Source organism: Sus scrofa, chromosome 5, assembly GCF_054392235.1.
Source record: "Sus scrofa isolate SSC_HxYL_T2T_F1_AM1 chromosome 5, Sscrofa_HxYL_maternal_Yorkshire_Landrace_v2.0, whole genome shotgun sequence".
Lineage (NCBI taxonomy): Eukaryota > Metazoa > Chordata > Mammalia > Artiodactyla > Suidae > Sus > Sus scrofa.
In genome coordinates, this window is record NC_139387.1 from 2915202 (window position 1) to 2930298 (window position 15097).

A 15097-nucleotide genomic window follows, 5' to 3' on the forward strand; every position below is an offset into this window, starting at 1 on the left:
AAAGTCTCAGGCCGGGGTGCACTGCGGGGACCTGCACCTCATGGCTTCTCCGCACTGGTGCCACGCAGGCTCCCCGGACGGCAGGCCTGCGGGCCTCGTGGGACGCGCCTTGCTTTTTGTAACGTCGGTGCATTTTCGAGTAGGACATGTTGTCTGTGTCGTTTTCCGAAGTGGATCGGGTCCTGAGAACTTACTGTGTAAACACGATGTTTTTAAGTAAGGCTTTCGAAATGGGGCTCCGTTACGGGAGCCGAGCAGACGCGGGGTTCGTCCTGCACTTTGACGTCTTGGGGGCCCTTCTTCTCCTCCAGGTGCTTCGTTTGCAGGCAGAGCCGGCAGCAGCTGGAGGAGGAGCAGAAGAGGTCGCTGTACGGCTTGGAGAGCACGGGTACCGCCCGGGGTCCCCCCGCCCCGCTGCCTCCCCCACGTCTTTGTGCACCTGCTTCCTCTGTAGCTCCAGGCAGTGCACGCGGTGTCTTTGCCAGGCTCCGGGAAGAGCAGGTTTTGTGGGAGTGCCCACCTTGCCACGGTCCCCCGAGTCGCCGCTGTGGCGCCAGCCAGCTAGGGTGCTCTAGAGCTGGGGTCAGTGAGTGGTTGGTTAAGGGCTTGGGCTCAGCAGTGCTCCAGAAACTTCTTGTGGGTGCCAAAATTTGAGTTTTATGTCCCTATCACACGTCACAGAATACTTTTCTTCTTTTGATGTTTTTTCCAACCATTTAAAAATGTGGCAGTTATTCTTGGCTCACAAGCCGCACAAGACCAGGTGATAGGCCGGATTTGGTGACCCCTGCTCTAACCTGTCCAGAAGCGCCCTCGGCCCGGCCTCTCGGGAGGTGACCTCTGGGCAGGGCAGTCGGTCTCCTGTGTCGACGAGGAGAGGCCGACTGCACGGCACGTTGGTAGAGACCCGTGCCCGTCCCCTCGGACGCCTGCCCGCCCGGCTCGCATTTAAGGTGCGCTGTGCTGTGCTGCTTTGTGCTTCAGAGGAGGTGGAAGAGTGGAAAGTCATCTGCGGGCAGTTCCTGGCCATCAACGCCACCAACATGTCCTGCGCGTGTCCCCGGAGCCCCAGGGGCCTCTCGCCGGCCGCCCACCTGGGGGACGGGTCATCCGACCTCATCCTCATCCGGAAGTGCTCCAGGTTCAACTTCCTGAGGTTCCTTGTCAGGCACACCAACCAGGGGGACCAGGTGAGTGGCGCTGCCTCTACGCGGCCCGCGTCGGCGGGGACGCCCCGGTCTCTGCCTTGCAGGATCCGCGAGGAGTTCAGGTGGAAGGAGGGGGGACTTTTCTATTCACGTTTCACCCAATTATTATTATTATTATTATTACTATCTTGTCTTTTTCAGGCCGCACCTGCGGCATATGGAGGTTCCCAGGTCAGGGGTCGAATCGAGCTGCAGCTGCCGCCCTACACCACAGTCACAGCAACGCCAGATCCTTAACCCACTGAGCGAGGCCAGGGATCGAACCCACAACCTCATGGGTGTTAGTCGAGTTCGTTCACTGCTGAGCCACGACAGGAATGCCGACATCACCTTTTTAAAACTCAGTCCTAGTTAGTCCTTATGTAAAAATCTCATTACAAAATACAAAGTCGGAGTTCCCGCCGTGGTGCAGCAGAAACAAATCCAACGAGGAACTATGAGGATGCAGGTTTGATCCCTGGCCTCATTCAGTGGGTTAAGGATCCGGCATTGCCGTGAGCTGCGGTGTAGGTCACAGACGTGGCTCGGATCTGGTGTTGCTGTGGCTGGGGTGTAGGCCGGCGGCTACAGCTCCAATTGGACCCCTAGCCTGGGAACCTCCATATGCCGCAGGTGTGGCCCTAATAGGACAAAAGATGAAAAAAAAAAAAAATACAGTGTAAAAGATACATAGGCTTTGGGCAGACACTAGGAGGTGGGAAGGTCCCCTTGGGTTCTCCTGTTGTTTCTCTTCCTATTTAAAACAGAACAGAGTGATGCAGTGAAGTTTCACGTTGCCCCTGAGGTTGCTTAGAACAAAAGCTTTTGGCTTCTGGAAAGGGGTTCCATGGAGACCTTTCCAGCAAGTCTTTCCTCAGTCGCTGGCATCCTTGTAGTGACACAGGGGAGACCCCGAGTCTAACAAAACCCACTTAAGTGCAGCTGTTGGTCAGTCTCTGATTTTAGTAACATTTGTGATTTTTTTACTCAAAAAAAATTTTTTTTTCTTGTCTTTTGTCTTTTTAGGGCAGCACCCGCAGCATATGGAGGTTCCCAGGCTAGGGGTCTAATTGGAGCTCTTGCTGCCGGGCTATGCCAGAGCCACAGCAACGCCAGATGTACTGCCTACACCACAGCTCACGGCAACGCTGGATCCTTAACCCACTGAGTGAGGGCAGGGATCGAACCCACAACCTCATGGTTCCTAGTTGGATTCATTTCCACTGCACCAAGATGGGAACTCCCTCGAATTGTTTTTAAGATCTAGTCCAGTAGAGTTTGTGGCCTTTTAAACAGTACTTGTCAAAAAGGTAAAGAATTGTACACATCACTGCTGAGGACCTACAGAATCCTAGGTGTCATTGACTGTGGATGAGACCCGGCTTTAAGAGTCGTGGTGGGAGTTCCCGTGTGGCTCTACAGAAACGAACCCGACTAGTATCCGTGAGGCCTGGCCTCAATCCCTGGCCTCACTCCGTGGGTTAAGGATCCAGTATTACCATGAGCTGTGGGGTAGGTTGCAGACGTGGCTTGGATCTGGCATTTCGGTGGCTGTGGTGCAGGCCGGCAGCTGCAGCTCTGATTCAACTCCTAGCCTGGGAACCTCCATGTGTAGCGGGTGTGGCCCTGAAAAGACAAAAACCAAAAGCCAAACAAACAGAGTCGTGGTGGTGAGACATGGTGATGACACAGTGACGTCTCCGGCCCCGGGGCTGTGGGCTGAGCCGCTGGGAGCTGGGGGGCCGGCCCCGCCCCGACACAGCCCCTCTGAGACACGGTCCCCGCTTTGCTGTCTCCTGCTAGTTCGACTTCACTTTCGTTGAAGTCTATCGCGTCAAGAAGTTCCAGTTTGTGTCCAAGACCGCAGGGGACGAGGACAGCAGCGTCGAGGGGCGCGGGAAGAAGCGGTTTGGGCAGCTCTGCAGCGACCACCCGCCGTGCAGCTGCGCCGCCTCCAGCAGCTCCTGGAACTGTGACGGGGAGGTTCTCAATAGCTCTGCCGTCGAGGTCAGGTGAGGCCTGCGTGCACGCACCTGCCGGCCTGAGGTCTGAGCGGGCGTGGCGGTGCCCTGCGCCTCCCCAGGTGAACGTCCCCCCCCCCCCATTTTGGAAAGATGCCAGGGTGTTCCTCTTGCAGGTTTTGAAGCCCCTCAACTTCATTTTTCCAGACCCCAGCACTGGCCCTCTCTCCCTGGTCTCCTGATTAAGCAAGCCAACCACCTTTGTGGGCGAGCGCTCCCCAAGTCCCGGCCCCGAGGAGCCCAGCCCACAGCCGCGCTGGGTCCACGCACCAGGCCCCCTCCGGCCCGAACCTGCTGGGCCCGTTGTATTGGACTTGGGAATCCGAACTCTGAGTCTGTGTGCTACTGAGCACAGGAAATAGTAGTGCCCAGAAAGACACAGTCAAAGAAGGTGTCGTCTTGAGGAAGGTGTGGGTGCAAGAGCTGCAGAGATGGGGGAGAAGTGTAAGGTTCTAGAAGGTCTGTCCTGCGGGAAATGTCTTTAGGATCTGGGTCCACTCTAAGGAAAGCAACCTGGACCCTCACTGCCGTTAGCAGCGTGGGCGTTGGGTGGGAAGAGGCCGGAGCGAGCGCCTGTAGCCCCCCCACCCCCCGCCGTGCGTGGGAGATGGGTGAGGGGCAAACCCTCCCGTGTTTCGGGGCAGCGCGTGTATCCCGGTCTACGATCCCCTACTCTCTTTTTGGCCGCTCCCTCGGAAGTTCCCAGGCCAGGGATAGAACCTGCACCACGGCAGTGACAAAGCTGGTTCCTTAACCCACGTACCCACCTGGGAACTCTTGTAATCCCCCACTTTGAATGGCTTCCCAACCCACCAGCGCCTGGGCCCAGTGGTAGGTCTTCTTCCCACTAATGTCCCAATAAAGCCGCGAGTGGCGGCATCTCAAATCCCGCCCCCGCCGCAGGAGTCGGTGACTCCCTGTTCTTGCGGCCAGGATGCAGTCAGTGTGGCACATCTAGGAACCAGCGATGGCTCCAAGGTCGCAGGAAACTCGCCCGCCAGTCCTGCGGGCAGGACTTCACCTCTGTAGACTCACAAGCTCGGGAAAGGGAGTTATTGCTAATGCTGGCTCGTGAGGTTCTGAAAACCCGCAGAGGCGCTCTTGTGAAATACATGCTGCATAACCTGACGATCGGTGCGGCGCCTTGAATAGGGAGTCCCTTCGTCGTGGGGTTTTATTGCTAAACCTCTCCCAGGAGGTCCTGACATCATTAATAAAGCAGGGAGGTGGCACTGCTGGCTGGCACCCAGAGCCCTCGCTGCCCTCTGAGCCCTTCCCCCCACTGGACCCCCGCCCTGGGGCTGTTGTGGGAGGTGGGGGTCCCCGGCTCCGGCAGGGGTGGGGCCGCTTGTCTGCGCAGTTCCCGTGGCTCCTGGCACTCGGGGTCGCCCTTCACGGGGTCCTCCCCACGCCCCGCAGGCTCGGGCCTGATGAGACCGAGGGAGGGAGGGGCCCGTGGGTTTGTCACGCTGCTTGCGGCGGGGCGCTGGGATTAGGGCCGGGGCTGCCAATTCCCGGGTTCCACGTGGCCCTTACAGAAGAGGTTTCTCGGGAGTGTAAGGGGTCCCTCTGCGCCCCCGACCTGTCGCTGCCGGGTGGGATGGAGACGGTGCAGCAAGGCCCACTGCGCCCTGGGCCAGCTGTGGGGCCACGAGTTGGGGGACACGTCGTGGGGCTGAGTGGGGCCCTTTGTCTCTGCAGGGTCCACTGCCAGCTGGTCCGGCTCTTTGCCCGCGGAATCGAGGAGCCGCCCAGGCGGGAATGGCACAGCTGAGACGCCGCCACGCATGAGCCACCTCCTCGCCGGGCTCGGGAAGTGTGGGAATTATTTAAGAAAATGACTACAGACCAATTATGTTGCTATACATTTAAATTTAGAAATTTATTTTTGATAGTTAAATCTCGATTTTAGAAAGAAAATACCTTTTGTCGGCAGCTTTGTGGGCGTACCTGGCATCTTCAGTTCTGCGGGAACCTGTGTGCTGCGTTTCCCATGGCTCACCCTCAGCAGACGGTAGCTGCTGCGGGAGGCGGGTGCTGGCTTCTTCGGTTTCAACCGCGCTGGCCGTGCAGATCTGAAAACGGCCCCCGTGCCTCTATTGCAGTCCTCTTAGGGACAGCGCCACGGGAGCGCGTGCCATCACAGCCATGCCATCTGGTTGCGTGGTGTACTCAGGGGCCCCTGATCTGCTTTACAAGGCTTTCTCTGTGGCAGCCTGTGGTCAGGTTCTGGCAAGTAGTTGACACTCCCGGCTTCCTATGACCTGCGTTCTATCGTGTGGTTAAGGCGCTGCTCCCGGACCCTTTCTGCCCCGTGCAACTACGGCCTTGCTTTAAGGGACACCTCAGAGTAGCCCGTTCTGGTGCGGGAGAGGCCTGAGAGCAGTGCCACTGCGTCCTCGGGCATCTCAGTGCTTGCTTTCATCACACCAGGGATTCTAGACAATCCAGCTGGCAGCAGGAACATGCCGGGAGCCCTGGAAACTGGCTGCTTGTGAAGCCCTGGCGTGTGTTTACGCTGAGAACACATGTGTGCTGTCTCGGGACACAGGCGGATGGCGTAGCTGGGTCCGGGGGGTGGGTGGCCGGGGGCAGCCGGCATAGCCGGGATAAAGCTCCTTTGTCCCCTGTGTTGACCTCAGTCGGAGCCCCCGACCCCCGGTGGTGGGGGTTCCCTCGCCCTAGGGTCTCCTTGGCTGCAGCCCCGAGCCCATGCCTGGTCCGGGTTTGTTCCTCTGTCTTCACGCCCGTTTCTGTGTATTTATCGAAAGTTGTGTCCTTTAAACCAGTAGAGGATAGACCGTGGCCTCGCCGTCAGTGCTGTGGTTTGTCTTCTGCTCAGGCGCTGGGGCCACCGGTCCCGGGGGCTCCTCGCCTCGTGTCGGTGCACGTGTGCGGGAGACACGTCTGAAACAGCTGTGTCTGAAAGGGAAGAGGGTGCACCTTAAACTTGAATTTGTGATGGGGTTGTCTGCCTGGTACGAGGGGCAGGTTGAGGGGCTGTGGGTTCTTCGCACGGTTGTCGGTCCCGTCTGCATCTAACAGACGTTGTATGTTTTGGGAATTCATTCGCAGTGATTTTTTTTTTTTTTCTTTTTTGGCCGCCCTGGGGCATGTGGAGTTCCCAGGCCAGGGATCAGATACGAGATGCAGTTGCGACTTACGCCACATCTGCGGCAGCCCTGGATCCTTAACCCATGGTGCCGGGGAGGCTGGGGATCGACCCTGCGTCCCGGAGCTGCAAGCGATGCCACCAATGCCATTGCACCACAGCGGGAACTCTGTTTGCAGTGATTTCTGTTTCGAAGTTTGAAACTTCCTCTTCCGTCATGCGGTTGCACCCACGTCCGGCGAAAGGCAGCTTCAGCAGCGGTTTGTGAATCGACCCTGTTGTTAAATAATGGTGCGGGTCCAATGGTTTGACAAGTGGCGGGTGACCGGAAAGCCCGGGGCTGAGAGGAAGGTCCATGGGTCATTTGTCTCACTGTTTGCCCTGCGGGGTCAGGGGGGTGCAAAAGGGGCGAGACTGGACTGCGGCTCCCCTCGGGGGCGGCTCGGGCTGGGCGGCGCCCTGGAATGAACGGTGCTGCTTCCCGAGGTCCCCCAGGGAGCCTCCACCCGCATCGTCCCCGGAAACGTCTCCCATCCCGGGCCTGCCCTCAGAGCCTCTGCAATTCTCGCAAAGCACTCCCGGCCGGAGGGGGAGGCTGCGATGCCAGCAGGAGACCCAGCCCCCGCCCCGTGGTCCTGGCACCACCGCACACACCGACATCCAAACCTCGGACCTTGGAGCAGTCCCTGGGGGCCTGCAGCTGTGCCACCCCCACCCCCGGGCGCTGCGCATGACCCGACCTGGGCCCAGAGCACCCTCGGGACCTCCCCTCGCTGGGACCCTGGGCAGAGCACCCGCGAGGCTGCGCTCTGACGGCCGAGGGCAACAGGAGACCTGCCGGCTGGATGGGGAAGCCTTGATCCGTAAGAAGCCTCGTCTGGGCTTTTCCTGCCTTCGTGGCTCGTTGGTCAGGCACGGACTTTCTGGTTATCGCGCCTGAGGTCTGGGCCTCTGGCTCTGGCTTTCCTGGATCCCGCGTCCCTGGCCCTGTGGGGGGGAAGGTGGCTTCATTCCCTTTCTAATCTTGCTGGCCTCAAGATTAGACAATGACAGATTTGCTCTGAGATGTTTGAGAAGACAAATAAAGTTGTTACTTTGGGCAGAATTTGGCTTTTTTTTTTTCTTCTCTCTTACACATTCCTGTTATTTTCAAAGCAGAAGATTTTTTTGTGAAAACACGTACAATTTAAAGAACAAGAGAATAAAACAGTGGTATATATTTACCATCCGTGCCAAGAAACTGGACTTGGCCCCCGTGCTGCCCGTGCTCCACCCTGGACGGAGCCTCCCCGTCCCCTCCGAGGAGGTAACTACTGTTTAAAAATGTGTTTCCCTTTGCTTTACCCACGTGTGGGGACCAGAACACGGCCTCCCACAAACGCGGCGTGGGGGCTGTTTTGAGCTGAAGGCAGTGAAGCACCGGCAAAAGCAGAAAGAGCCCCCTGCCCCCTGCGCTGCCTGGAAGGCCGTGGCTTCCCCTTATGAAGGTGTCCCTTCCGTCCTGTGCCACCTTCGTCACCGGAGGCAGAAAGTCAGCACTGAAATGGGTCTGCGCAGACCCCCTCAATAAAACAACCCTTCTCTTCCAGTCGTTTCCCCCAGTGAGATTCCCTGATAAGTTAATTTTCACCCCGGAAGCCCAGGCTCCCTTATTGCCCATTGTTAAAATGGCATAGAATGCCCCAGGGCCAACCACCTCTTGGGGGTGGCCACTGCCTCTCTACAGAGGCCTCCAGGCCTACAAAACATGGACATATTTGCATTAAAGAAAAATCATACGCCTTTTCTTTTTTAAACTATTATTTTTGTCTTTTTAGGGTTGCACTCGTGGCATATGGAAGTTCCCAGACTAGGGGTCGAATTGGAGGTGCAGCTGCCGGCCTGCGCTACAGCCACAGCAACGCGGGATCCAAGCCTTGTCTGCGACCTACGCCACAGCTCACGGCAATGCCAGATCTTTAAACCCACTGAGCGAGGGGATTGAACCTGCGTCCTCATGGATATTTGGGTTCATTACCGCTGAGCCACGGTGGGAATGTCCTGTTTGCCTTTTCTTCTAATTTGCTTTTTGTTCATTTAATTTACAGGCTCCAGGAACTGAACCTAAGAGGGTAGGATAAGGGTTTTTTTTTCCCCTTTCCCTACATGTTTATATTCTCAGTATATTGACTTTTGCAGATTTTTCTCTTGATATAAAAGCATCAATCATACTGTGTCATTTTCTGTGACATGTTTCATTGTCATTGTTTTGAGAAGACATTTTCGGCGTGAAGCTGAATTTTCCAGTCTGTGACCACCTATAAAGGTCCTCACTCCAGTGGCATACAGAAGTTCCTGGACCGTGGGTCAAACCCGCACCATGGCAGCCACGTGAGCCGATGGGTGACTGTGTCCTTGACCCACTGTGCCGCAAGGAAACTATTCATTCACGTCTTTTAATACAGGTTTATAATTTTCCCCTACGTCTCTTAATCTCGTTTAGATTGTTCTTTAAACCTTCATATTTTAAGGCTGTTATCCTTTAAAAGTTTTGTTATTACACAGAAATGTACCTGGTCCGTGTCAGAGTATACCCCAAAACTCACCTCTTGGTTGTCTGTAGAGTGGGGGTGGGGCTCGCTCTCATCACACATCTCTCGAGCATCCTTCTGCACAGTCTTGCTGCTGCTGTGATGCTGGCCTTTGATGGTGCAGGACACTGGGCCCCAAGGGGGAAGGGCAGCCATTCCGGTGTGTCTTGGGGGGCAGATTTCAGGGAGCTGGGTGGCTTTCCCCCGCACACCTACCCAGGCTGGTCTCCTGGGTCCTTCGTTCTGCACGAGGCTTTGGCTCACGAGCAGCAGCCGCTCCGCAGATGCCTGTGCCCCTCAGGGGTCCGCTTTACCCCTTCAGAGCCAACCCCTCGCCCCCGCCTCTGTCACAGCAAGTACCTCTGGCATCGGCTCTGCCCCTTGGTCACGGAGGGTGGCCGGTGTTGGTCACAGCCCTTGGCTGACCGTGGTCCTTGCTCAGCCCGTGGCCTTATTTACATTCACCGAGGCCACGCACCACGTGCTTGCTGCGCGCCAGGCCCTCAGTGCCCCAAAGAGAACGTTGTTGTCCCCAGGTTCTCCCTGCCCCGTGGGGGGCGGCTCCTGTGATTTGCATCCGGAGTGAGGGCTCCTGCTGTGCTCAGGCGGCATTGCCCTGAGAACAATGGCCCGGCTGCTGCGGGGGCACCACGGGGCACCTTCCGTTGTCCCACGGATCCCCAGGTAAAGCCGGGGGAGGGCCCCCCCCCCCGAGCCCTGAGCAAAGCCCAACACGAAGCACCCAGAGGAAGCCACGTGCTCCGAGAAAAGGTTATCGCGGGTGGTGACCAGGCACCTGGTGCCACCTGATTGACACATTAATGAAATGTCTCTAAAGAGGCAATTTGGGGCTGTTACCTGGGCAGCTCCATCTGCACAGTGGGCAGGGGCCTGTGCCCTCCAGGAAGCAGGTGTTGCCGTGGGCAAGGGCTGGCCACTGGGCTGGCCCTGGGGGGTTCGGGGCTCCCATGGGCTACTGGCGAAGAGCGGGTGGGGGCCGAGTGGACACTTCGGGGGGCAGGGCTTGGGAGGTTTGTTTTAGCCACAAAATCACAGCTAGAGACTCAGCGGGGAGGGGCCTTGGACGTGTGCCTGGTTTGGTTCCCCAGGGACTGCTGCCCATCACCGCTTTGTCCCAGCCCCTAGGACCGTGCTGGTGGTGGACGGATGTGGTACCAAGTTCAGCCCCCGAGAGCAGCACTGGCCCACTGGACCTGGTTTTTCATCCAGCTCTGGCCACTCCCAAGGGACCTGGGCTGGCCTCGGGGTGCAGGAGGCTGGAGCCTTGGGTGTCCCCAGCACAGGTCAGTGTGTCACCCTGGTGGCTTCACAAGCCGGGCAGGCTCCTGCATCCTTTGTCCAGTGTCAGCAATGGGACCAGCTGAGCCACAAGTGCCACCAAGGCTCCTCAGCCTCAGAGCTGTGGGCGCAGCCACACCTGGTCCCAGAGATGCCCACAGCCCCTCAGGGGAGGCGCCTCTAGGTGGCATGAGGCTTTTACCCTCAACTGGAAGCACTGCTTTTTGCCCCAACTCTGAGCTCGCCTGACCCCCACGGGTGATGGCGCCCCCTGCAGCCAGCCGCCAGCCCTCATGGCACTCTCCTCCCCACCTTGCCAGGTCCACGGCCTTCACGCCCAGAGTGCCAGCTCCCTCCTCAGCCTTGGTGCCCAAACCCCCACTGTCCTGGGGCCCCAGGGACCCTGGGTGCCCCGAGGGGACCGCGGTGCACAGGGACCCTGCCAGGAAAGCCGAGGGCCCCCCACCTTATCACAAAGCATTTCACGTTTATTTAAATAAAAATTATAATTTATACAAGACTTTTTCTTTAAACAAGGTTTTCTTAAAAAAATGTTACAGGGGGATTTTTTTCATCAGTTCTTCATACAGTACAATCCTTTCGTGGAACAAAAGTTACACCAGTAACGATTATTTACAGATTCAAAATAGACTCAAGCTTCAGACATAAAAAATTTAACATTCATTCTAGTTCAGTGATTAGTAGCAGAAATTAAACATCTGCCCAGATTGACACAGTTCAATAAAAACTACAGGTTCTCTCCGACGGAAGCCCAGTGCTGCTCAGGTCTGCTCGTCCTCGCCAAGGACCCGCCACCGGTCCCTGAGCAGCTGGGGACGGTGGCCGCGCCGCGCCCCCGGCACCCCCAGCACGTGGTCAGTTTTCATTCCCTTTCTCCTCAGCAGGGACTCAAACTCAACCACGCTGCTCCGAGAGGCAGGCCCGTCCCCTGCAGTCCCACCCCTGTGCTTGGGGACAGTCCCATCGTGCTAACGGAGACTCGCGTTGACCCCTCAGCAGCCCTGGGGAACGGGGTCTGAGCAGCACCCCCAGGGATCGCCCTGCGGTCAGCAGGGGCCTCGGGCACCGACGAGGCCCTGCTGGGTATGAAGCCGCCCCCCCCCGCGTCCCACCTGCTGACCATGGGCCCCGCCAGGAAAGGTCCACCTTCACGGGCACACGAACATCAGTGCCAGTGTGGCTGGAGCCAGGCGGGCACCTCGGGGCCCTGGGGCCCCACCGACCGGGCGGCCTGTGCTTCAACCAGCTGTGGGCATGGCTCCCTGCCCCATGCCCCTCTACGAAGGGGTGACGAGAGCGAGGCCCCCGAACCTCTCCCCTGACCAGCAAATTAGGATCAGAGCAAAGGTAAAAATTACATCTGAAAAATGATACAAAAATAAGAAAAACAGCTTGCTCTCTGTAAAAAATAGAATCTTCTTTTTCTTCAAAAAACAATCTCGGTGACCCCAAAGGACAAGCTGAGGAACCAGAGGTGCCCCAGGGAGTGCGGAGCGGGGGGGGCTCCCCCGTGCATCCTTCCCGGGGCCCCGGCCTGTCCCCACGCCACACTTTTCAGGGCCATCCTAGGAGGAACGGCCGGCCAGACACCCGCTCTGGCCTCCTCGAGGGCTAGGGCTTCGCTTCCTGGGCGGCGAGGGCGTAAGCCTGCTCCCCCGTGCGTGTGCAGGTGCCAGGGGTGGTCACCCCCCCACCCAGAGCCTGGCGACCCAAGCGTCCCAGCCTGGCCCACACAGGCAGGCCATCCGCCAGCCTGGGCCCCCGTGGGCCGGGCACTCTTGTCTGTTCCCACTCCCAGCCCAAGAGACCCCTTCACCAAGCCCAGCACTCAGCCTGGAGTGCCCCGGGGCAGAGGTTCTGGGCCCTTCCACGGAGCGATGGGTTTGAAAGGGGCACATCCCCCGCCCCATCCCCGGGCACTCTGCATCCTCGTAACGTAAATGCCCACCACAGGCCGCCTGCCGGCTGGTCCATGACACGCTCCTAGGACACGCTCGCGGGTCTCCCTGAAGGGCCGGCCCATCTGTGTGGCCGGCGGGGTCGGGCCTCCACGGCCCTCGTCCATCCCGCCCCTCGGAGGGGGGGGACCGTGTGTGCTCCTCGGTATGGCTTTGGTGGGAAGCCGGCCGGCCGGTCTCCGCCCAGGGGGGACCGAGGGGGCAGCCGTGCTGAGCGGCGTCTGTCCTGCAGGCCGTCCCTCCCGGGAGCCTCCGAGCACCCTCTGCTCTCCGTGTCCACGAGACGTGCCCGCGAGAGCCCCGAGCCCTGCGCTGGGGTCAACACGACAGGAACCACAGATCAGGGGATTATTGCAAAAGATCAAGAGAAGGTCCCGTTTTTCCCGCTACCAAATCGTTAAAAGAAAAGGAAACGCTTGCAGCGACGAGCCGGAGAGTCAACACTAGCTGTCGCTGCCAGATGCCGCGGCCGCCGTGATCTTCAGGTACTGGCTGAAGATGGTCTCGAAGGCCTCGTCCCTGTGCACCATGGCACCGAACACCAGCGGCTGGCGGGAGGAGGCGCCGTCGGTGAGGCCGCGCCGGCCAGGCCTGCCCCCCACCCGGGAGCGCCACCCCTCCGTGCCCGGGCGCCTGCCCTGGGCCCAGCCGCCCGGGCGCCTGCTGCCCCAGGACGGGACGGGGGGAGGGAGGGGGCCCGTGCTCAGGGCCGCCCCTGGGAGCACTTACTTTCTGGGTCGATGGTGTGGACACGGCGATCCCCATGCCGGACCCCGGGAGGACCGAGAGGACCTTGTACTGGAAGAGCCAACGGCGCCCGTCACCACAGGCCTCTCCCGGGACAAGGCCACCCTCCCCGCACCCAGGGCTTCCTCCTCCACGGAGCCCCACACAGCAAGACGCCCCTGGGCGCGAGCCTGGGCCGTCGCAGCCTCAAGAGGCCAAGGACTGACTGTGACCGAGACACCAGAGCTGCAGACCCTGTGCCCGGCCTGTCCCCAGCGGCTGGTCGGCCCAGGTGAGGCTGGGGGCGCCCTGAGGAGCGCTGCGTGTGGGGAGCTGCCCCCGGCCTGGTCCTGCTCCTCGGACCCCACTGACCACACACCTTCTCTCTGGGCAGGAGGAGGGGCCCATCACAGCCCGGCACACTCCTGGCACCCCCTTGGAGGGGAGGAGCCGCTGGGGCCCACCCTGGAGCTCGGAGGGCACGCGGTGGGCTGGCCGCCCCCACCAAGTAGGTCAGCCCCTCCTCGTGGCTCCGCACACACCTGTGCCCGCTCCACGGGGCAGGATGGAAACGGCTAGAAAACAGGAGCGGGGGCGGCCTGCCCTGGGGGACGGGGGCTGACGGCCTGGGGTCAGAGCCCGCTCAGGTGTCTGACTGTGTCTCCCTTCCCACCTGCTGGCCTCGGAGCGGGGGAAGGGAAGGAGGCCCACCGACGCCCCCCGACGGGCGGAGGGGCCCTGCACAGAGGCCCCGGGAAAGGGAGCCCCACCGCGGGCAGAAGCCACGCCTGTCCGGCGGGCACACGGCATCCTCAGCGCTAACCCAGCCTGCCTCCGACTCCAACGCCCTGGCGACCCAGAGCGTCTCTGCTCCCGGGCCTAAGAGGCCAGGAGGCGGCCCTGCCTACCTTCTGGATGTCGGTGATGTCCAGCAGCCTGATGACCTTGTTCCGCTTGGAGGAGCCGGACTTGGAGCTCTCGAAGCACAGGTAGCTACGGGGTGCGGCAGGGACAGAGCACAAGCCAGCGATGACCGGGGGGCCACACCCGGGGTGGGGGGAGGGACAGCACAACCCAGCAAGGAGCCTGAGGGGACTGCGCCCGGCTGCCATCACCGCTGCCCAGACACAGCCCCTCTCGCCTGCCTCTGAACAAGACTTGGCTTCCACAAGGAGCCCCACGGCTCTCCGAGTGCACGGCCCACTGCTCGATGCGGACCCCGACCGCTGGGACACCCGAGGAGAAGGGGTCTCCTGGGCCAGGGCCTCGGCCAGGGCTAGAGGACGGGGCGGGCGCGGCTGAGCCATGGGGACGAGGGCCCAAGGGCCCCGAGGCTGAGGACAGAGCCCCCCGACCTGCTCCCTCACCCTGACCTTGGGGTAGCTGAACAGTAACAAGGACACCGCCGGCCCGGGGCCGGGGACTGGCAGGGGGAACACAGGGTTCCCGCCACGCCACATGGGCGCCACATGGGCACCCCGGGGCCCCGGGAATGACGGCTCCAGGGCGGTACGTCCCCAGGGCCCGGGCCCCGCCGCTGCTGCGCCGCTGGGCTTCCCTGGAGTGGAGCGGGGCTGCGAGGAGCCGCCTCTACCCTCGGCCACACCCGGAGGTCGCCCGCCTGCCACCCGCGGCCTCACTCACTTCTCCGTCACGTACAGAACCCCGTTCCGGATGTAGTCGGTCGGCATCTTCCGGTCTCTGTTTATCAGGCAGCAGCGCCAGCCGTTCTCACACACTGATGGGGACAAAAGCAGCCTGTCGCTTTCCCCGGTGGAGACGCCCACCCTCTGAGGGGACGCTGGCCCCACGGCACTGGTTGCTGAAGGACGGACCGCGGTGCCTCCACCACCGGCTAAAACCCGAGAGGCAGGGAAGCGGGAGCCAAGCGGGAGCTGGTGAGACGTGGCCTCCAGCGCCTCTGGAAGGGACCTTTCCCGTCCACGTGACGGGGCGTGGTCCCCGTTTCTAAAGGCAAAGTGGGTCTAACGCATCAACTGCCGCCAGGACTCTCGGAGCCCAGGTGGCACGGTCCGGGTCGGGAGCATGAGGCTCAGAAGGTCAAAACTTAAGTGGTCACGTTCTCTTTGTGCAGCTGTTGTCACACAGGGCGGAGGCCGCCCTCGAGGAGAGCCCAGCAGTACAGGCGTTCGGGGAGGCTGAGCAGAGTCACCTGTCACCACCTGGCGGCCACAGGGAGGGA

The 15097-nt window shown here is 60.3% G+C and overlaps 2 protein-coding genes and 1 long non-coding RNA gene across 17 annotated transcripts in view; 2 read left to right on the forward strand and 1 right to left on the reverse strand.

Annotated features, from left to right (window-relative positions):
* CERK (ceramide kinase) overlaps positions 1–7425 on the forward strand; it is a 51581-nt gene extending 44156 nt beyond the window's left edge. For all 8 annotated transcript variants that reach the window (XM_021093094.2, XM_085025379.1, XM_085025383.1 and 5 more), the window contains 4 exons: positions 312–388; positions 985–1190; positions 2991–3199; positions 4910–7425. In XM_021093094.2, the coding sequence (XP_020948753.2) occupies positions 312–388; positions 985–1190; positions 2991–3199; positions 4910–4982 (565 nt within the window). In that variant the 3' untranslated portion in view covers positions 4983–7425. The remainder of the gene's footprint in view (positions 1–311; positions 389–984; positions 1191–2990; positions 3200–4909) is intronic.
* Positions 7426–7478: 53 nt separating this feature from the next.
* Positions 7479–10702, forward strand: LOC110260608 (uncharacterized). 3 transcript variants are annotated; one of them, XR_014845589.1, is made up of 6 exons: positions 7479–7626; positions 8408–8431; positions 8577–8764; positions 9427–9574; positions 10000–10194; positions 10510–10702. It is a non-coding gene; the product is annotated as an uncharacterized LOC110260608 (long non-coding RNA). The 3 variants fall into 3 exon arrangements; XR_014845588.1 differs by having other exon boundaries at positions 10030–10194; XR_014845587.1 differs by lacking the exons at positions 9427–9574; positions 10000–10194; positions 10510–10702 and having other exon boundaries at positions 8577–8876.
* GRAMD4 (GRAM domain containing 4) overlaps positions 10657–15097 on the reverse strand; it is a 153377-nt gene continuing 148936 nt past the window's right edge. For all 6 annotated transcript variants that reach the window (XM_085025372.1, XM_021091367.2, XM_085025371.1 and 3 more), the window contains 4 exons: positions 14539–14632; positions 13803–13887; positions 12898–12966; positions 10657–12716 (listed from right to left, as the gene is read on the reverse strand). In XM_085025372.1, coding sequence (XP_084881498.1) covers positions 12612–12716; positions 12898–12966; positions 13803–13887; positions 14539–14632 — 353 coding nt within the window. In that variant the 3' untranslated portion in view covers positions 10657–12611. The remainder of the gene's footprint in view (positions 12717–12897; positions 12967–13802; positions 13888–14538; positions 14633–15097) is intronic.